Raw genomic sequence first — 15917 nt, 5'->3', positions numbered from 1 at the left:
AATTGTGTCTGGAAGAATGACTAACTGGACTAACTTTTACATGCACAGCTACACACCAGTAAGTATGCCAAATCCAACACTTATTTTTTCTCTTCAAACGTATTGCAACACTATCTGAAAGTTTTCTAATCAGATTACTTGATAAATCATTTTTGAAATACTAATTTTTTAAAATCCAAAATTGTAGCCCCAGAGATCTGCTCTGTGTAGTGTTTTGGAGCCACATCATCAACATTTGTATGTGCTTTGTGGCTATTTGGTTTATATACTCTATGTTTGTGAACATGAGTGTGTCCACCTCTATGTTCTTCCACTTTGTAGCTAATGTACTCTGTCAGAGCTATGTAAACACAGCTGAGGAGGACAAACTCTCTGAGACTTTTGTTTGTCTCATCATCTTAAAAAACTAAATGGTTCTTCTGTCTTTACTCTTGACTGATCCCTACGGACAGGGACAGTGTTTCTTTGCTAAATTTAGAGCCAAGACATGTCTCATGTGCTAACTTTGTGAAAACACGTTTGACTATAAGAGATAAGATACAAGGTTCTCTGCCAACTCTGCTCTGTCTCTTACCCCTCTGCTGTAGGTGTGTTTGTTAGAGATCCACTATTCCTTTTGTTTGCCTTTTTCTTCCCCAGTGTAATGTCATTCAAGCATCAAGCAGACTGGTGCTTTTACTTTTCCATTTTTTACAAGAGATGGTGCTAATGGTCAGCTATATACCTTCTGTTCCATCCAGTGCATTTAGTGTACAGGATAGAACGTTTATCTCCTCTGAAAACAGCATGGTGCTAGTTATAGTAATTAGTCTCCCCTTGCTCTCCACTTTTAGAAAGAGGCAAAGAGAGGGCACTTTGAGATTAATTTAAGCCCTTTTTTCCGAGAGGGAGCGAGGCAGCACTTGAAGTAAAACTTAAGGCTGCAGTTGCACCTCTGCTAAAACAAATGCTGTCTCTTTATTCCACTGTACTGTTAAATTTTGCAGTGGAGTTATGCTAGCGCTGAACATTTGGGAGCCAGCGGGGCTTGTCGAGAGCATGAATAAAAGAGTTCCTGGGTTGGAGTGGTGCAGGATCCTGCTGCGCCAGATTTAGATCTGAAACAGAGGGGGGAATAGGAGGGAGGAGAGAGACAGAAGGGAGCAGTGAAGGAGGGCAAAAGTGCTTCTGCTGGGACTGCTGACCATCTGTATTGAGTATCAGAAGTCATAATATCCTTTTCACTTTCTGCATTTGGCAAATTGTTTATGACAATCTGCATGACATACTGTTACTCCACTCAGATTTACTTTCTTTGTTTGTATGTGCGATTAAAGCAGACCTGGCCTTTTTTCAATAGATAATGTCATCAGCTAACTATGCCGCACAAGCTAAGCTATGTGACAGGCGTACTTGTGTAATGGGGTGTATGATGTTGCCAGTTTTTGAGTTCAGGGGGGCTGCTTTGTGACCTGTCGGTTTGTGTGTTTGTGTGTGTTGATGTTCCAGCTGAACTCTCCAATGAACTCGGTCAGCAGCACGGAGGACATTAAGCCCCCGCTGGGCCTCAACGGCGTGATGAAGGTGCCCGCTCAGCCCTCAGGCACAGTCCTGTCGCTCACCAAACACATCTGCGCCATCTGTGGTGACCGCTCCTCAGGTGAGTGACATCAGACTTTGATAGACACCACCTCAATGACCATGTGTGCTGTCCGCACAGGAACAGTCCACAAAAAAAAAAAAATATTGAATTTAAATATTTAAAGGTCCCATATTGTAAAAAGTGAGACTTCCTTGTCTTTTTTGTTATATGAAGCAGATTGAGGTGCTATATTATTACTGTATAACAAAATGCTCAATCCACAGAGAAATGCATTGTATTCAGAAAGTGTGTCTTTAAATGAGCCGTCAGGACTTCTGTACTGTTGTTAGGTCACAACTATACTACGGCTGCAATGACTGCAGAGACACAGAGATCACAGATGTGGAACACCCAGAAATGCTGACCATTCAGAGCAGGTGCTTAAATGGACAGTTTCAGTTAGTGGGGGAATACAGGTATATGCAGACAGACAGTTTGGGTAAAATAGTGTTGTTTTTTTTCTTTCATCAAAGCATGTAAACATGTTCTAATAGAAACCCAAAATACAAATATGAACCTGAAAATGAGCTTGATATGGGACCTTTAAATTAAAATGACGTGATGTTACTATAAAAGTTACTTATGGGGATATAATTTAGTTTTTTTCTTTGTGGTGTTACAACTTCCTTTAAACCTGTTTTAAGGTTTATTTTGTGACTCATCTGTACAAAAGATGCCTGATGTCAAAGTTGTTCTAATCCACAATAAATGTATTAAAGTTATAAAGATGGTATGACTAAAGTTCAATGAATTGTAGATGGCTATTTAAAAGTGCACAAGTTAAAGCCTAACTCCATTATTATCAAATGAGAAAAATGTGGGACTGCCCACCAGCCTTTTAAAGCTGGTACTCTGACCACACTTGGAAATCTCCAAAGATGAACTTTGGTCAGAGAACATCCTCACGGACCGCTCTGGCAGAACTACACACCACAGCTTCTTGCAGTGGGAGATCTTTCTGGAAGGACAACAGTCGCTGGAATTCTAATGGCTAAATGGCAAGAAAGCCAGAAAGAAGCCACTCCTGAGAAAATACATATGAGGGCAGCAGCGTAAAGGCACATGAAAGAAACTGACATCATGAGGCAAAAGATTGTACGGTCTGATGAAACCAAACTTCAATTCCTCTTTCACTGAAATAGAGAGACGCTGTTCCAGAGGGAACCCAGGCACAACTCATCACTCTTGGGAAAGGTTTGCATTCCTGGGATAAAGCTGGATATCTAATTCCTTAGACAGTTTCAGTGTCATCCTGCATCATTGGTGCTACACGGGTCCAAGGGGGAAAATCAAAACAATGTTTCATAGCAAGTCATGCTTCATTTAACTGTGCTCAGAGGTTTTATTTATCTCCTCTGGTGGTCTGACCAGCAAAGATCTAACAAAGAAACCGATTGAGCAACCCTAGAGAATGCAAATGGACTGTATCCATCATATATAACATAAAATGAGCTGTTAGGAACATGGGAAAGGGACGATTCATCCTGTACCGTAACATAATGTGAGAACAGCACCACAACGCCCCCCCTCCACCACCACATCCTGCAGCTTACCTTCAGTAGGCCCCCTCTTTTTTTTCCCCCCCAGCCACCTCAGCAGAACCCCCCACACACACACAGTCAGTCCACCGCAATAGGTCTTTGATCACAGTTATTCTTTTGCTATCTCAGAAGAGGGTTCATGTTTGTGTGGCTGCATGTTCTTTCCGACTGTAAAGGTTTTTGTTCTCAGGACTCTGGAAAAACCTGCTTTTAAAGTTGTAGTGCATTCCATTTTTATGTGGCTGTTCTAGTGGTCACTGGGTTGCAGACAAGCAAACAAATTACAAGCAACTGACAGTAACTAATGAGTATGTCGATATCAGGCTGTGCGGTGTCGACAAACTGTCGACCCGGTGTCAATTAGACAATAAGACCGAGACAAAAGGGAAAACATGCCTCAGGAAAGATTTTATTATCTATATATATTAGACAAAATCTCTCTCTCTCTCTCTCTCTCTCTGTCTCCTCAGGTAAACACTATGGGGTATACAGCTGTGAGGGCTGTAAAGGTTTTTTCAAAAGGACGGTGCGCAAAGACCTGACCTACACCTGTCGGGACAACAAGGACTGTGTCATTGATAAGCGCCAGAGGAACCGCTGCCAGTACTGCCGCTACCAGAAGTGTTTAGCCATGGGCATGAAGAGAGAAGGTACAGCACATACCGTAGAGGATAAAGTCCAACTTACCCATTCCCTAAAATCTGTACTAATCCACGAAGACACACATTTACACTGATCATATGTCCATTTTGGTAATCAGAGCAGAATGATATGATATGACATCAAGGTTAGAAGATGTCCATTTGTTGCTTGCTTCCTAGAAGTAAGGCAGCTTGTTTCTCACCCTGCCTCTTTGCAGTTTTGCAGAAGCACTTTTAGCTGTAATTTTGCTCTGCTATATCATGCTGTGCATGGCAGCCATGGGCTCTACTGTATTTAAAAATGTTCTGCTTCAAGCACTACTTTTGGGAAAATAATGCATTCAGCTGTTGCAGCCGCAGAAACCCAGTATTGCTGGATGTGGAAACAAAGTGGAGGTTTGTGAGAACAGTCAGTCCTCTGGGAGTTCACTGATGTAGACTGAAGAAACAAAAACATAACAATGGAGCTGTGTGAACTGCATCCTCTGAATGTCACCATCCCTGCTCTTGTGAATAAACTTGGACGTTGTATAGGGAGAGCCAACCCAGTTATTGTGAACACAGCTTGTTTTCACAAATACAAAGACTTTGTTGTGATTAAGTAACTTGATGCACAATCGTAATCAAAGTAGTCAAATTGGGTAAAGTCTTGCAATTGCACTGCATGGTGAAAGCGTAGACCACATTCCTCAAATTAGAGGCTACTGATGGAATGCACAAACCAAATAGTTACAGTTAATCAGTTGCATTGTGAGGCTACATTAAGAACATGTAGTTGTGGAGGACATACCTTTCATCAAACTTTCACTTTAAAATCATCTTTTGTATCCATGTAAATGTGATTAAATACATTCATACTTACTCACATGCATCTTTAACATAAACATAGCAAGGCTTTATGTAACGCATCAGCACCAACTCTGGCAACCTCAACCATAAAATTATCAAAGAACAGAACTGTTTCTACTTGTGATACTCTGGATAGCTTCCTGACAAACAAACATTACATGTTTAGCGATTTACTCCAGTGCACTATTGATTGTTTTTAGAGTCAGGTAACATATCATCCCAGTGTGGACAGGAAAGGCTTCATTTCGCCATTAAAGGATTTATTCAAGATGCAACAATCCAACATTCCTGCAAAATTAAATCACTCCTCCACACAGAAACCCCGTCCTCTCTCAGAGAGGGCTGGGGATTACAGTATCATCCACTGTGACATTTACATGGTTAAGTTTCGACTACCATGAATACCATACTGAATTATGTCTCTGCTGCAAGTCCTACTAAATTTAGCTTCCACAGTGACGCTTCTTTTAAATTTCCTTTTGCAACTTACAGGTAGAATAAAAAGTTGTTGGGTAAAAAGAGACAAATTAACAAAGGCCAGTTGATGAATACTTTTTGATGGCATTAATATTTCTGCAGATTTTATTTAGCTTGTCCTTGTCCCATAGTTATTATAGTGGCAGAAATGTATTTCTAGATCAGGGGTGTCTGGGCCAGACCAGTAAAACCATTGCATAATAACTGTCTCCACCTATTTACAAAACAGATAATGAACAGCTTGAGTTATCAACAATATGTCTCAGTTTTTAACTATATTCTGGTTAGGATTGAAAAGGAAATGAGTCTGATAGTCCATCCATTAACCACTGAGTGTCCATCTCCAACCGCTTGTCCCTATCGGGGTTGCGGGGGCTGGATCCCAGCTGACATCAGGTGTGAGGCGAGGCACACCCTGGACTGGATGCTAGTTTATCACAGGGCACATGGAGACAAACAGAGACAGATAACCATTCACACTCGCATTCACACTTACGGGCAATTTAGAGTCATCAATTAACCTAACACGTGCATGTCTTTGGACTGTGGGAGGAAGCCGGAGAACCCAGAGAAAACCCACGCAGACAGGGAGAGAACATGTAAACAAAAAAAGGGCCCCAGGAACCCTCTTGCTGTGAGGCGACATTGCTAACCACCACACCAGCGAGTTTGATAGTGGCACACAATATATTCCTCGAGCACTGAAAGTTGCTGCGAACACACCAAGCTTTCCATTCACCTGACATTTTCCGACAATAACTCCTGTATGAACAACAGCCTACACTTGACAGTGTGTAGCCTGCATGTAAGCGTGTGTGATCTATATTTACGTATCCATCATAGGGCCTGCTACTCTTATTAAGACCGCACAACCCCTTTTATGAACAAAAAGTAATGTATAAAAATGGGAATTAATGACTTCTTTGCGATTTTAACATGTGGCAAAATCATACAGTGTGCCGGGTTGACACCATTGGCAGGCAAATTCTGGCCCTAGGGCCGTACGGTTGAGACCCCTGTCCCAGATACTGTTACCTTCTAACTTATTGCAACTGATCTTAAGCTAACATTGACTTCTACTGCACAGTTGAATCCACTCTCTAGTTTTTGAGTACATGCACAAACAAATCTTTAACACAGAATCTTTATACTGAGCTTGCTTTACTGAATCACCATTGTCACTGAACACTTTTGTCAGCTCAAGTGTGAATACTTCTTGGTTAAAAGCTTACTGAAAAACACAAATTGACACAGACATTTCCTTTTAATGAATTGTATAATTGATTGCACCCTCTTTATACTCCCTCAATAAATGAGACTGGCTCTTGAGTACTTGAGAATTGTTGAAAGAGGAAATAAGGTGATGCTTCACTCATCACTTCTTCAGTCAGAGCAACCCTGACTTGTAAATATTGAGTTGGAAAATGCCTCCTGTGATTGAGGGGCAGTACAGTAAAGCCCCTTTGAGGAAAGATTAAGGAGCGAAAGAGTTGGGTTGTGTGTGGGTGAAAAGAAAAACAGGCAGTCAGGTGCGAATTTTAACACTCCATGAGGGTGTTACAAACATTAATGCTCACAGCAGTGCTGTTAAGCACTCTTTCGCACATTGAACAAATCAATCACTGCCTCTCACCATCATGATCACCACAGTTACAGAATACAGATATAGAGAGTTTTCAATATACAGTATACCGAGCGAGTGAGGGGAGCTGAAGTCGCAGAAAGTGTTAACCAGGTGTGTATGCGCAGGTGCATGTGTGTTTGGTGTAGCTTCACTGTTTAAAAGGTGAGTGAACAAGAAGAATGCGTGATTTTTGGATAAATGCATCTCTGAGGCTATTCTATCCAACGCCAATTTGTCTTGACCTTTATCTGGCCTCCCCTCCCCTCCTTCTTGATTTTATTTATATCATTGTTAGGCTCTTTACTCCTTTCAAGGATATTATCATTTACTGCCTTTCGCTTCACTCTCAGTGCTGCCTAAGCCTCCCCCTGCACCCTGAGGGCTGTGGTTAGAGAACAAGGCAGCGGTAGCCCAAAAGGCTAAGCGAATCCACAGAAAAACAGGATTAAATGAATTTATGCTCTCCCAGTCAGGAGAGGAGAAGAGGAGGGGGGAGAATAAAGCTAACATGATTTCAGCCCTCCTCACCTCTCCCTGACTCCAACACAAGTATTCTACCCTTGGGCTGACCTCCACCACCAGACAGCAGTTCCTCTAAAATGGGGCCCCCTTCCCAGTTCTCCTCTAACAACCCTTGCTCCCCCCACCCCAACAAGACCACGGCCTCTCTGATTCAAGACTTGGAATAGAAGAAGGGGAAACATAAGAAGACATCATCGTGTGTGTGTGTGTGTGTGTGTGTGTGTGTGTGTGTGTGTGTGTGTGTGTGTGTGTGTGTGTGTGTGTGTGTGTGTGTGTGTGTGTGTGTGTGTGTGTGTGTGTGTGTGTGTGTGTGTGTGTGTGTGTGTGTGTGTGTGTGTGTGTGTGTGTGTGTGTGTGTGTGTGTGTGTGTGTGTGTGTGTGTGTGTGTGTGTGTGTGTGTGTGTGTGTGTGTGTGTGTGTGTGTGTGTGTGTGTGTGTGTGTGTGTGTGTGTGTGTGTCCAGGTGTGTATGTTAGCTTGCAGGCTGATATCGAATTTTCAAAAGCCCTTTATCATTCAACACATTCTGTCCCCAAACTTTTTTATTAATCTATGTGTGGAGGATAAACATATAAAAAAGCCGCAGCACTTTTTTTCTGTGGTGTCTTTAATTAAGTAAATTATAGCCTTTTGAAAAGGCAAAACGCATGCATTTTTCCATCCTCGCTTGAGGGTGGAGGTGCGGTTTTTCTTGCCTCGGCCGCAGTGAGCCTCAGTGTCTGCTCGGCACATAAACCACTTCCTGTGTCTCCCAGCCAAGCCAATCAGACGACAGAACTGACACGGTTTTGCTTCATCCAGTTTTTACACGACATGGAAAAAAATAATCTATGACACAGTTTTCATTCATTTGTGTTCAGACGTTTTTATTTAGGCTGTTTTTGGCAACCACACGTGTCATAAAGATAGAGTGACAGACATACATTATTTATGTGTCTATAAATGATTTGTGTATAAAAAAAGACATGTCTGCTTGTCATTGAGCACGACATAACAAAAACACATCTCTTTGATAAGGAAGCTGTGTGAAGTCCTTGAACATTTCCACGCTACAGCGTTTTGCATAATGTAGGTCCAAGGTCATAAATACATCCATCCGCTCTGTCGAAGCAATTATTGATGACTGAAGTCTCTTGGACATGTTTACTGGCATAATACATACAGGGTCATGCACTATTCACTGGCTTACAGAGAGTGTGCGTTTGCGTGTGCGTGTGCGTGTGCGTGTGCGCGTGTGTGTGTGTGTGTGTGTGATCAGCTAAAAGTGTAGTTAAACTTGACCCGAGACTTGCCCCTCAAAGAGTTGAGACTTGACTGAGCATCTCTGGTAGATATAAACAAGGGCTAACCTATGTATTCAGTTTTCTACTGATGTGTGCCAGAGTGTGGACAATTTATTTGCGCAAAAGTAAAGTATTTAATTAAAAAAAAGATTCAGTGTTGCTGCTCCATTTACTTCTACCACTGCATTGCAAAACCAAAAATCATAAAAATCCTGCATCATTTATTTTTCTTCAGAGTAGAAACAATAATGTATAGTGTGGTTCCACTTGTTTGAGAATGTCTTCAGAAAATTAGTCATGTTCAGTATCTCAAACAAGACTCAGGTAAGGCGCTAGAAACAAAAGCAGTACATTCAAAATTACTTTATTAATTTGTTTATTTATTTTGGGCATGTCAGTTAGATCAATCATCATCATTATCTTAGTTTCAATCATACAATTCACATGTCCGAAAGGGAAAGCGTGGGAAGCAAAAGCTTGTCTAGTCCCACCCCCGTTACCACAGAATACATTATCTTCATCATACTATTTTTCTTATGACATTTGTCATAACATGTTTCAACAGAAGGTAGTAATCAGAGCTGCAGTCTAGCTCTAGAGTTGATATGGAAATGAGTGGATTACCCTCACCACACTGGCATATTTTTGTCTTTTACAATTGACCTGTTTGAAATAACTTGCTTTGAAACTGCATTAATAAATATTAGACCTCAGGGGAATCACTAAAAACAGGTGAAAACACAGCTCTGTCATGCTAATGAATGTTCTTTAGCAGCTTCATTTTACAATTTCTACATCAGATAGTCACTTATTACTGTGTCTGGAGTTTGGTTCTAGGCCTGTAGTGCGCACTTCTTACATTAGCTACTTACACAACACTGCTGCTTAAATTGCGGCTCATGATTAATGTGTAAGAGTGAATCAAAACGATAAATGTGCTGTAAATCAATTGGCTAAAAGAGGCTAAAAAAACAAGAGATAAGTCATAATTCTCTGTGAGTCATTACAAGTGATCATTTTCACATGACCAATAGTCACTTGATTCATAGTCAACATAAAAACATTGATTAATTCAGCTTTATTATTTTTGAAAACTGCTTGACTTGTACAGTATCAAGTCATTTTTTAAAGAAAACCCTTAACCCTTTTAAGCTTGCAATCCTGAATCTTTCTTTTACCATACATGTGCTCTTGAACACATGCTGACATTGTTAAAAAACCAAAACCAAAAACAGCAGTAGTGACCGGAACCAGTTTTGTTACATGCAGCCGTTCAGGAGGAGCGCCAGCGAGCCAAGGAGAGAAATGAGAACGAGGTGGAGTCAACCAGCTGCGCTAACGAGGACATGCCCGTGGAGAAGATTCTGGAGGCAGAGCAGGCAGTGGAACCTAAAACCGAGACCTACATCGAGACCAACCTTGGTGTACCGTCCAACTCGGTGAGTATTTTAGGTTTTTATTCATTCTCTTGCAAACAGGACCACACACAGACATGTTAATATGTTTATATGTAGCATAAGGGCTGGCTGGGAGCATGGTTTCTCTTATATTTACTCCTACATTTATATATGTATATTGGTATATATTTATTATTCTCACCACGTATATCCTTAACCTGACTATAAATAAACTATAAAAATGAAAGTGATAAGTGGCCATTGTATAAACAACAAAATAACAGACTCATCAACTTCTGTACTGCACAACCCCTACCCTACTTTTTCTCTCTTCTGCCATTTTCACGTAGATTTTGGAAGTTGAACAGTTTTGCAATGTGTTAATGTTACTGAGTTAATGGGGACAGACACACTAATGGTTAATATCTATTGTGCATGTTAAAAGTCTTCAAATGTGTCCGTATACAGTATACTTTATACTGATCTGTAGTATAGTGTATTGCAGCTAGAAATCAAACAACTATGAAATGGTACTGCCAGTAAGACTTACAGAAGATGAAGCAAAATGTTTTTTAGATTTATGGCTTATACTATTTTCTTCTTTCCAAAAACTTCCTGGAGCTTTCCCACCATTGTCCACATTTTGTTTTATTTTTGCTCTAATTTGCTTTTCTTTTTCAAGCTGCATGACGTTCCTATATCTCATTTTTGGATTGAATTGCAGAGCCACTTTCAAATGTGTCTGCCCACTTAAATCTTTGCTTGCATGCACTACACCCCTCGCTGCCTGCCGTTAAAGATTGGTGTGATTATTGTTTGTCCTCCCTCTTTTAGTCCCTTTGGAGGTGACTGCTTGTAGTCTAGACTGCAGGCTTACCTGTTCACCTTGCATCAGCTCCTTAGCTCAGCTGTGAGTTTCCTCATCTTTCCCCACAGTATCAGCTGGGCACTGTGGGCTGTCTTTGACACAGAGGAGACTAAGTGTGATGAATAATGCAAAAGGCAGACTGTTCCTGAAAGCCTCAGCTTCCTCAAGAATTCTGCTGGAACATGAGAAACAGGAGCTGAGCAGAAAGTCTACTAAAGGAGGCAGTGGGGAAGGAGGGACAGAGAGCAAGACTGAAGGAGGAAGGGAGGGCTTCTGGGATTCATGTGCTTCAGAGGAGGGAAATGTCCAATGAAGTAAAGGTAGAAATTTGAGGGCTGTTATGTGAGTAAATGGGAACTATTTTGGGGAGCCAGATGGAAATGTAGGAGATGAGCGTTCACATCAGGGAGAGGGAGAAGGAGTGGGGAGACACGGGGGAGCGGCTGGCAGCTCAGACACACTAATGCACTGAGTGTGTTTGGGCTCAGCCATGGTGGGTCCCTCGATGCCCGCTGCCTGCCTGACACCAAGAAGAGGAGGTTTTCTAAAGCACTACAGAAGAGATGAAAACAACGCACATGTACATATCAGCATATGTACATGTGCAGGGCTAAGAATTTTATATTATTAAGTAGACTCATCGCATGTTATCAATCCACAAATTTGGCTGAATTCCTGACTGCAAGTTGTAGTTACAGTAGAAACATAACTTCATTTGTAGCATAATTCGTTAATGTTTTAAACATACTGTATAAAACATTTTGTCAAAAGTAATGTTTAACAGCAGAACATTTGAATTAGTGTTATGATGTAACGGATAATGCATGACAAGGTGTCTATTATCAGGAGTAAATGAACGGCAGGGAGGCCATTAATTCTTGATAATGGACACCTCGTCAGTCATTGTCCCTTAGCCAATAGGAATCGAGTTTTCACCCAGACTATGGTTAGGTTTAAGCAATTTCATATGCAATTCTGCACACATATGCCATGTCACAATATAAACACTGGAGAGCAACATTACATAACAAAGTATTCATACTTGATTTATTCTGAAATATTTTTATTTTTTATTGTTCATAATTTGATAGAATGCCAGCTCTGGCTAAACCACTGCTGTACTAGCAAGCTTTTTTAAATAACCAAGGCACTTCAACAAAAACACTGAGAAGAATTGGAGAATTTTCTTCGGGCTATAGGATTCAAAAATGTATAGGAAGTGTAGAGGCCCTTGCATTGAATGACTTCAGCACATCTGCGCCCACAGGACATCACTAGTTTCTCACACTGCTCTGGTTTGATCTTGGTCCATTCTTCTTCAGTCTCTTCCACAGTTCAGTAACTGTAGTGGGTTTCTTAGACATTACTTTGTTAACAAGGATTTTCCAGAGATTCTCTATGAGATTTAGATCTGGACTCTGGGATGACCATGTCACTGTTTCAATATTCTTAGCTTCAATGAACCTGTTTTGCATTGTCTTGCATGAAAATTGCGGGCTGATTGGGAGACAATTGCAGTGAAGGTATTGCATGTTGAAGTGCCTTAGTTATTTAAAAAAATCTATCAAATTCCAAACAATAAAATATAACAGTATTTCAGACTAAATCAAGTTTGAATACTTTGTTCTCTGATTTTGAGCTCCAGTGTATTTATTGATAAAAGAAACTATCTCAATTAATATTGTGCTATTTCTTTAAGTCATATCAAACCTGCACTAATTCCGTCTTGATGCATCATCTTTTCCCAAGGTTCCTGAATATCTCTTTGAACCTTGTTCAATTTATGTGCCATCCTATACCCCTTATTGCTGCCAAGGCTTTTGTTTTTGTGTATTTAAAGAATACGTTCACAGTATTTTCTTACTTACACCCAAAGGCCCAGTATGGGGCAGAAAGTTGGGTTTTTGTGTGCCGTGGTTTTGATATATTTGCGAGTAAAAAATTTGCTTCAACCCCAACACAATAGAGCTAAAATTAATAATTTTTTTAGTTTTTAAAATGTCATTTTTGAGTGCTTTGAGCACCACAAAAGAAGAAAACATCCATTCCAGCCCATTGTTGGGCATGTCAGGAAGCCAGGAAGGGTTGTTGTCGTTGCACTCAGCTCATGCTGATGTTCATTGCTGGCAAGTAACAAGGAAACAAGTGGCTATCTGTTAACAGCCATTCACAGTCCAATAGCAGCATTGACCACAGTGCATAGTGCAGAGTGCATTTAAAATGGACAAAACTGCGGGGGGAAAAAGAAATTAACTGAATAAATCATTGCTCGATACCACTAGGAGTAAGCAAGAGAACATTACTTTGAACTGGCCTTTCAACAAAACTGGAGCCTAGCATGCTGGCAGAGTATCAGCATTCAGGCTGCCCAGTCCTGACCACAAGGACACCCCCCAACCCCCATCCCCGTCCGAGGTCCCGTCTCCATTGAGAGGCACTGCCCCGTGCTATAATTAATCACAGGGCACAGGCTATGAGTGTACACCATGAATAGGCCTTTGCCACTGTTTAATGGCCGGGGTCTGGCCAACCTGAATAAAGTGTGTTTATCTCATGGTGACCTAGAACAGGAGTTAAACAGGCGTTAGTAATGTGCCTTCAGTCAGACAGAGAGAGGACTTCTCATAAGGAGAAGGGGGGGAGAGGAGAAGATGCTATCGTTCACTAATCCTGGGGGTGTTTCTTTACCTCGATTCTATGTATTTCTCTCATCTTCCTGTCTTTGTACTATTTCTGGATTGCAGTTCTATGTGTTAATTTATATAAAGGTTTCTTATCTTTTCCTGAGCTTAAGGCAGGGAAGCGTTGCTGTTATTTAGATGATAATTAGCTGATGATTCATCCCCGCTCCAGCATATGAGGACAGCTTCTTTTTTTTCTATCAAACAAAGTGGGACATTTGAGTAATTCATTTCCATACTGATCTGTATGAGGATCCAAGTTTCTCTCTGTTGTCACGCTAGTATAGTCTGATTCAAGCTGAATAATGAAAAATTGAAAGGCAAATCTTTCCTCTCCCCTTTCTCAAGTGATGAAAATTTCATAGGACAGTATGCAAGCCTGGCATTTCTCTAAGTTGCTGGGATGATCAGCCATGGCGGGAAGCATGTGTGGCTGATAAACCCTTTGATTTTCTGGGAATGAAGACAGTGGGTTTTTTTGTGTCAGCTAAAGGGGCTGAAATCCAGTAACAATATAAAATAAAATATCTTCTCTTGCTTTCTGTCTCAATTTTTAGTTTTTTTCCAAGCTTATTTGCTTCCTATTTTCAGCTGTGATCTTCACAGAAGAAGAAGAGGAAGTAACTCTAACAGTTGAGTTGTCAAGATATTCCCACGTGGACTCTTGTATTTATACAGAGAGGTTAATGCTATTCCATCACAGGTCATGGCAGGCTCCTCCATTGTGGCCCGATAACATCCTAAATGCTGTTCTGTGACTTGAACAGTAAATACAGTAATGTGATGCCGGATGATTGTTGCAGGAAAGTGTAAGCTCCTCTCTCCCCTGTCATCTCCACAGACAGGGGCAAAGAAACCAGGTCAGTGTAAACACGACTAAGATAGCCATACAACATTCATGAGGCTTGCCATGTTTAACGAGAACCCTGGGACTTGTATTCTTATGAGGAGGAGTGGCTGGACCGTGGTGCACACTGAAGCCCCTTTTTGTTTTTCTTTGTTTTGGCTTGGGCTGCTCTTTGGAATGAATTAGCAGAATGTGTTCTTGAGGGGAAGCGCAGCTCGCGAAAACTGTCGCGCTGAGCTGCGTCGTCCACGTCTCCCACAGAGATCAGATTCTGAAATATTCATAAGATGCCTGTTTTCTTTCTCCCCCAGTAGGAGGGGAAAAAAGACGACTTTCGGTTTTCAAAAACAATGTAGGCTTTGTTTTTGGTTTACGTTTTTTATATATCTGTGATACTCTGCAGTCAGTGTGAGTTTCACACCGTAGGGAGGGACTGTGAAAGAGAGGAAGGGGTAGTATTTGGCCTGCGCATTATAAAAGCAGAGTGTGAGTGGAGGGATGTTTTCTCCTTCATCTTGAACTAATCTTCTCTTGAGAGCTGCAGTTGATGTCGAGATCCTCCAAGCTCTTAGCATCGATCTGTGGGATTTGGCAGAAGGAAGTTGGGGAGAAGTTCCTGGTTGTTTTTGTCAGGAGTGTGAGTTCACACTGGGATACTTAGGATTTAAGGATGTTTACTTGATACAAAATTATGCACAAAAGCATTTGCACAAAGTCTTTGTTTACACACATGCATACCAAGGGTGTGTGCTCCCGTGATGATGGTAAATTACTCGTCAGAGATTGACAGCATTGTTTGGGGTTTTTTTTTTATTCCCTGCCCAGATTGATTTACATTTAAGTGATTTAGTCGTGTGTGTATTGCATTAGTATTCCATCACTGCTTATAAACTCCCTGTTGGTCAAAGAATAATGTCTCCCAGTCTGATGTATCAGGACAGTTAAGGACAAGCAGTCCTTGTCTCGTGACTGGCACTTAAAGTGCAAACAAAACTGATCATCTTCTTCGCAGTTTTCTTTAAATCTGACACTTAAAGACAATCATTCAACAGCACTATGCACCAGAATTTAATTCCGGGCTTCGAAATATTTAGATAAAGGTTTTTTTAGACTATGATGTATGTTGTGAAATCCTGTCTGCAGCTGTCTTCAGTGGTAAATGTGGGTTCAGTTGAATCCAGAGGAGTTGAACATAAGACAATTGTTTATGTGAATAGCTAGATTGTTCTGCAATTCAATACATTGAATACGTCGAGCATGTTTTCACAGCAGCAGTATTTGCTCACAATTCAGATTGCGCAATCGAGCATACAAAGTGAAGAGTTTTTTTTAAAAGCCTGTGCACAGTGTCTTGCATACAATACATACATTTAATAGATATGTCCATGTAAGATCCTTTCATCCAGCTTTTATGCTTATCTCTCCTCAAGGCTTAATAGATGTAATGTAGTGAAATCAATAAAAGATTGAAGGTTTCTCCTTGGTTCACCTTTTATTTAACAGAAGAACGAGTCAGTGTTCCTGTTTTTGGCCACTAAATGGGCAGAGTAAAATGGCGTCCATTAGC

At 40.9% G+C, this 15917-nt stretch overlaps 1 protein-coding gene across 2 annotated transcripts in view; it reads left to right on the top strand.

Moving 5' to 3' along the window:
• rxraa (retinoid X receptor, alpha a) overlaps nt 1-15917 on the top strand; it is a 107469-nt gene that overhangs the window by 78938 nt on the left and 12614 nt on the right. Inside the window, exons 4-6 of one of the 2 annotated variants that reach the window (XM_083929801.1) lie at nt 1489-1639; nt 3633-3812; nt 9827-9996. In XM_083929801.1, coding sequence (XP_083785927.1) covers nt 1489-1639; nt 3633-3812; nt 9827-9996 — 501 coding nt within the window. Of the gene's footprint in view, nt 1-1488; nt 1640-3632; nt 3813-9811; nt 9997-15917 lie in introns of both variants that reach the window. The other variant, XM_083929800.1, reaches the window with a different exon arrangement.

This window comes from Echiichthys vipera, assembly GCF_963691815.1.
Source record: "Echiichthys vipera genome assembly, chromosome: 16".
Lineage (NCBI taxonomy): Eukaryota > Metazoa > Chordata > Actinopteri > Perciformes > Trachinidae > Echiichthys > Echiichthys vipera.
Note: the sequence above shows the minus strand (reverse complement) of the source record. Positions and strands in the feature narration are given on the sequence as shown.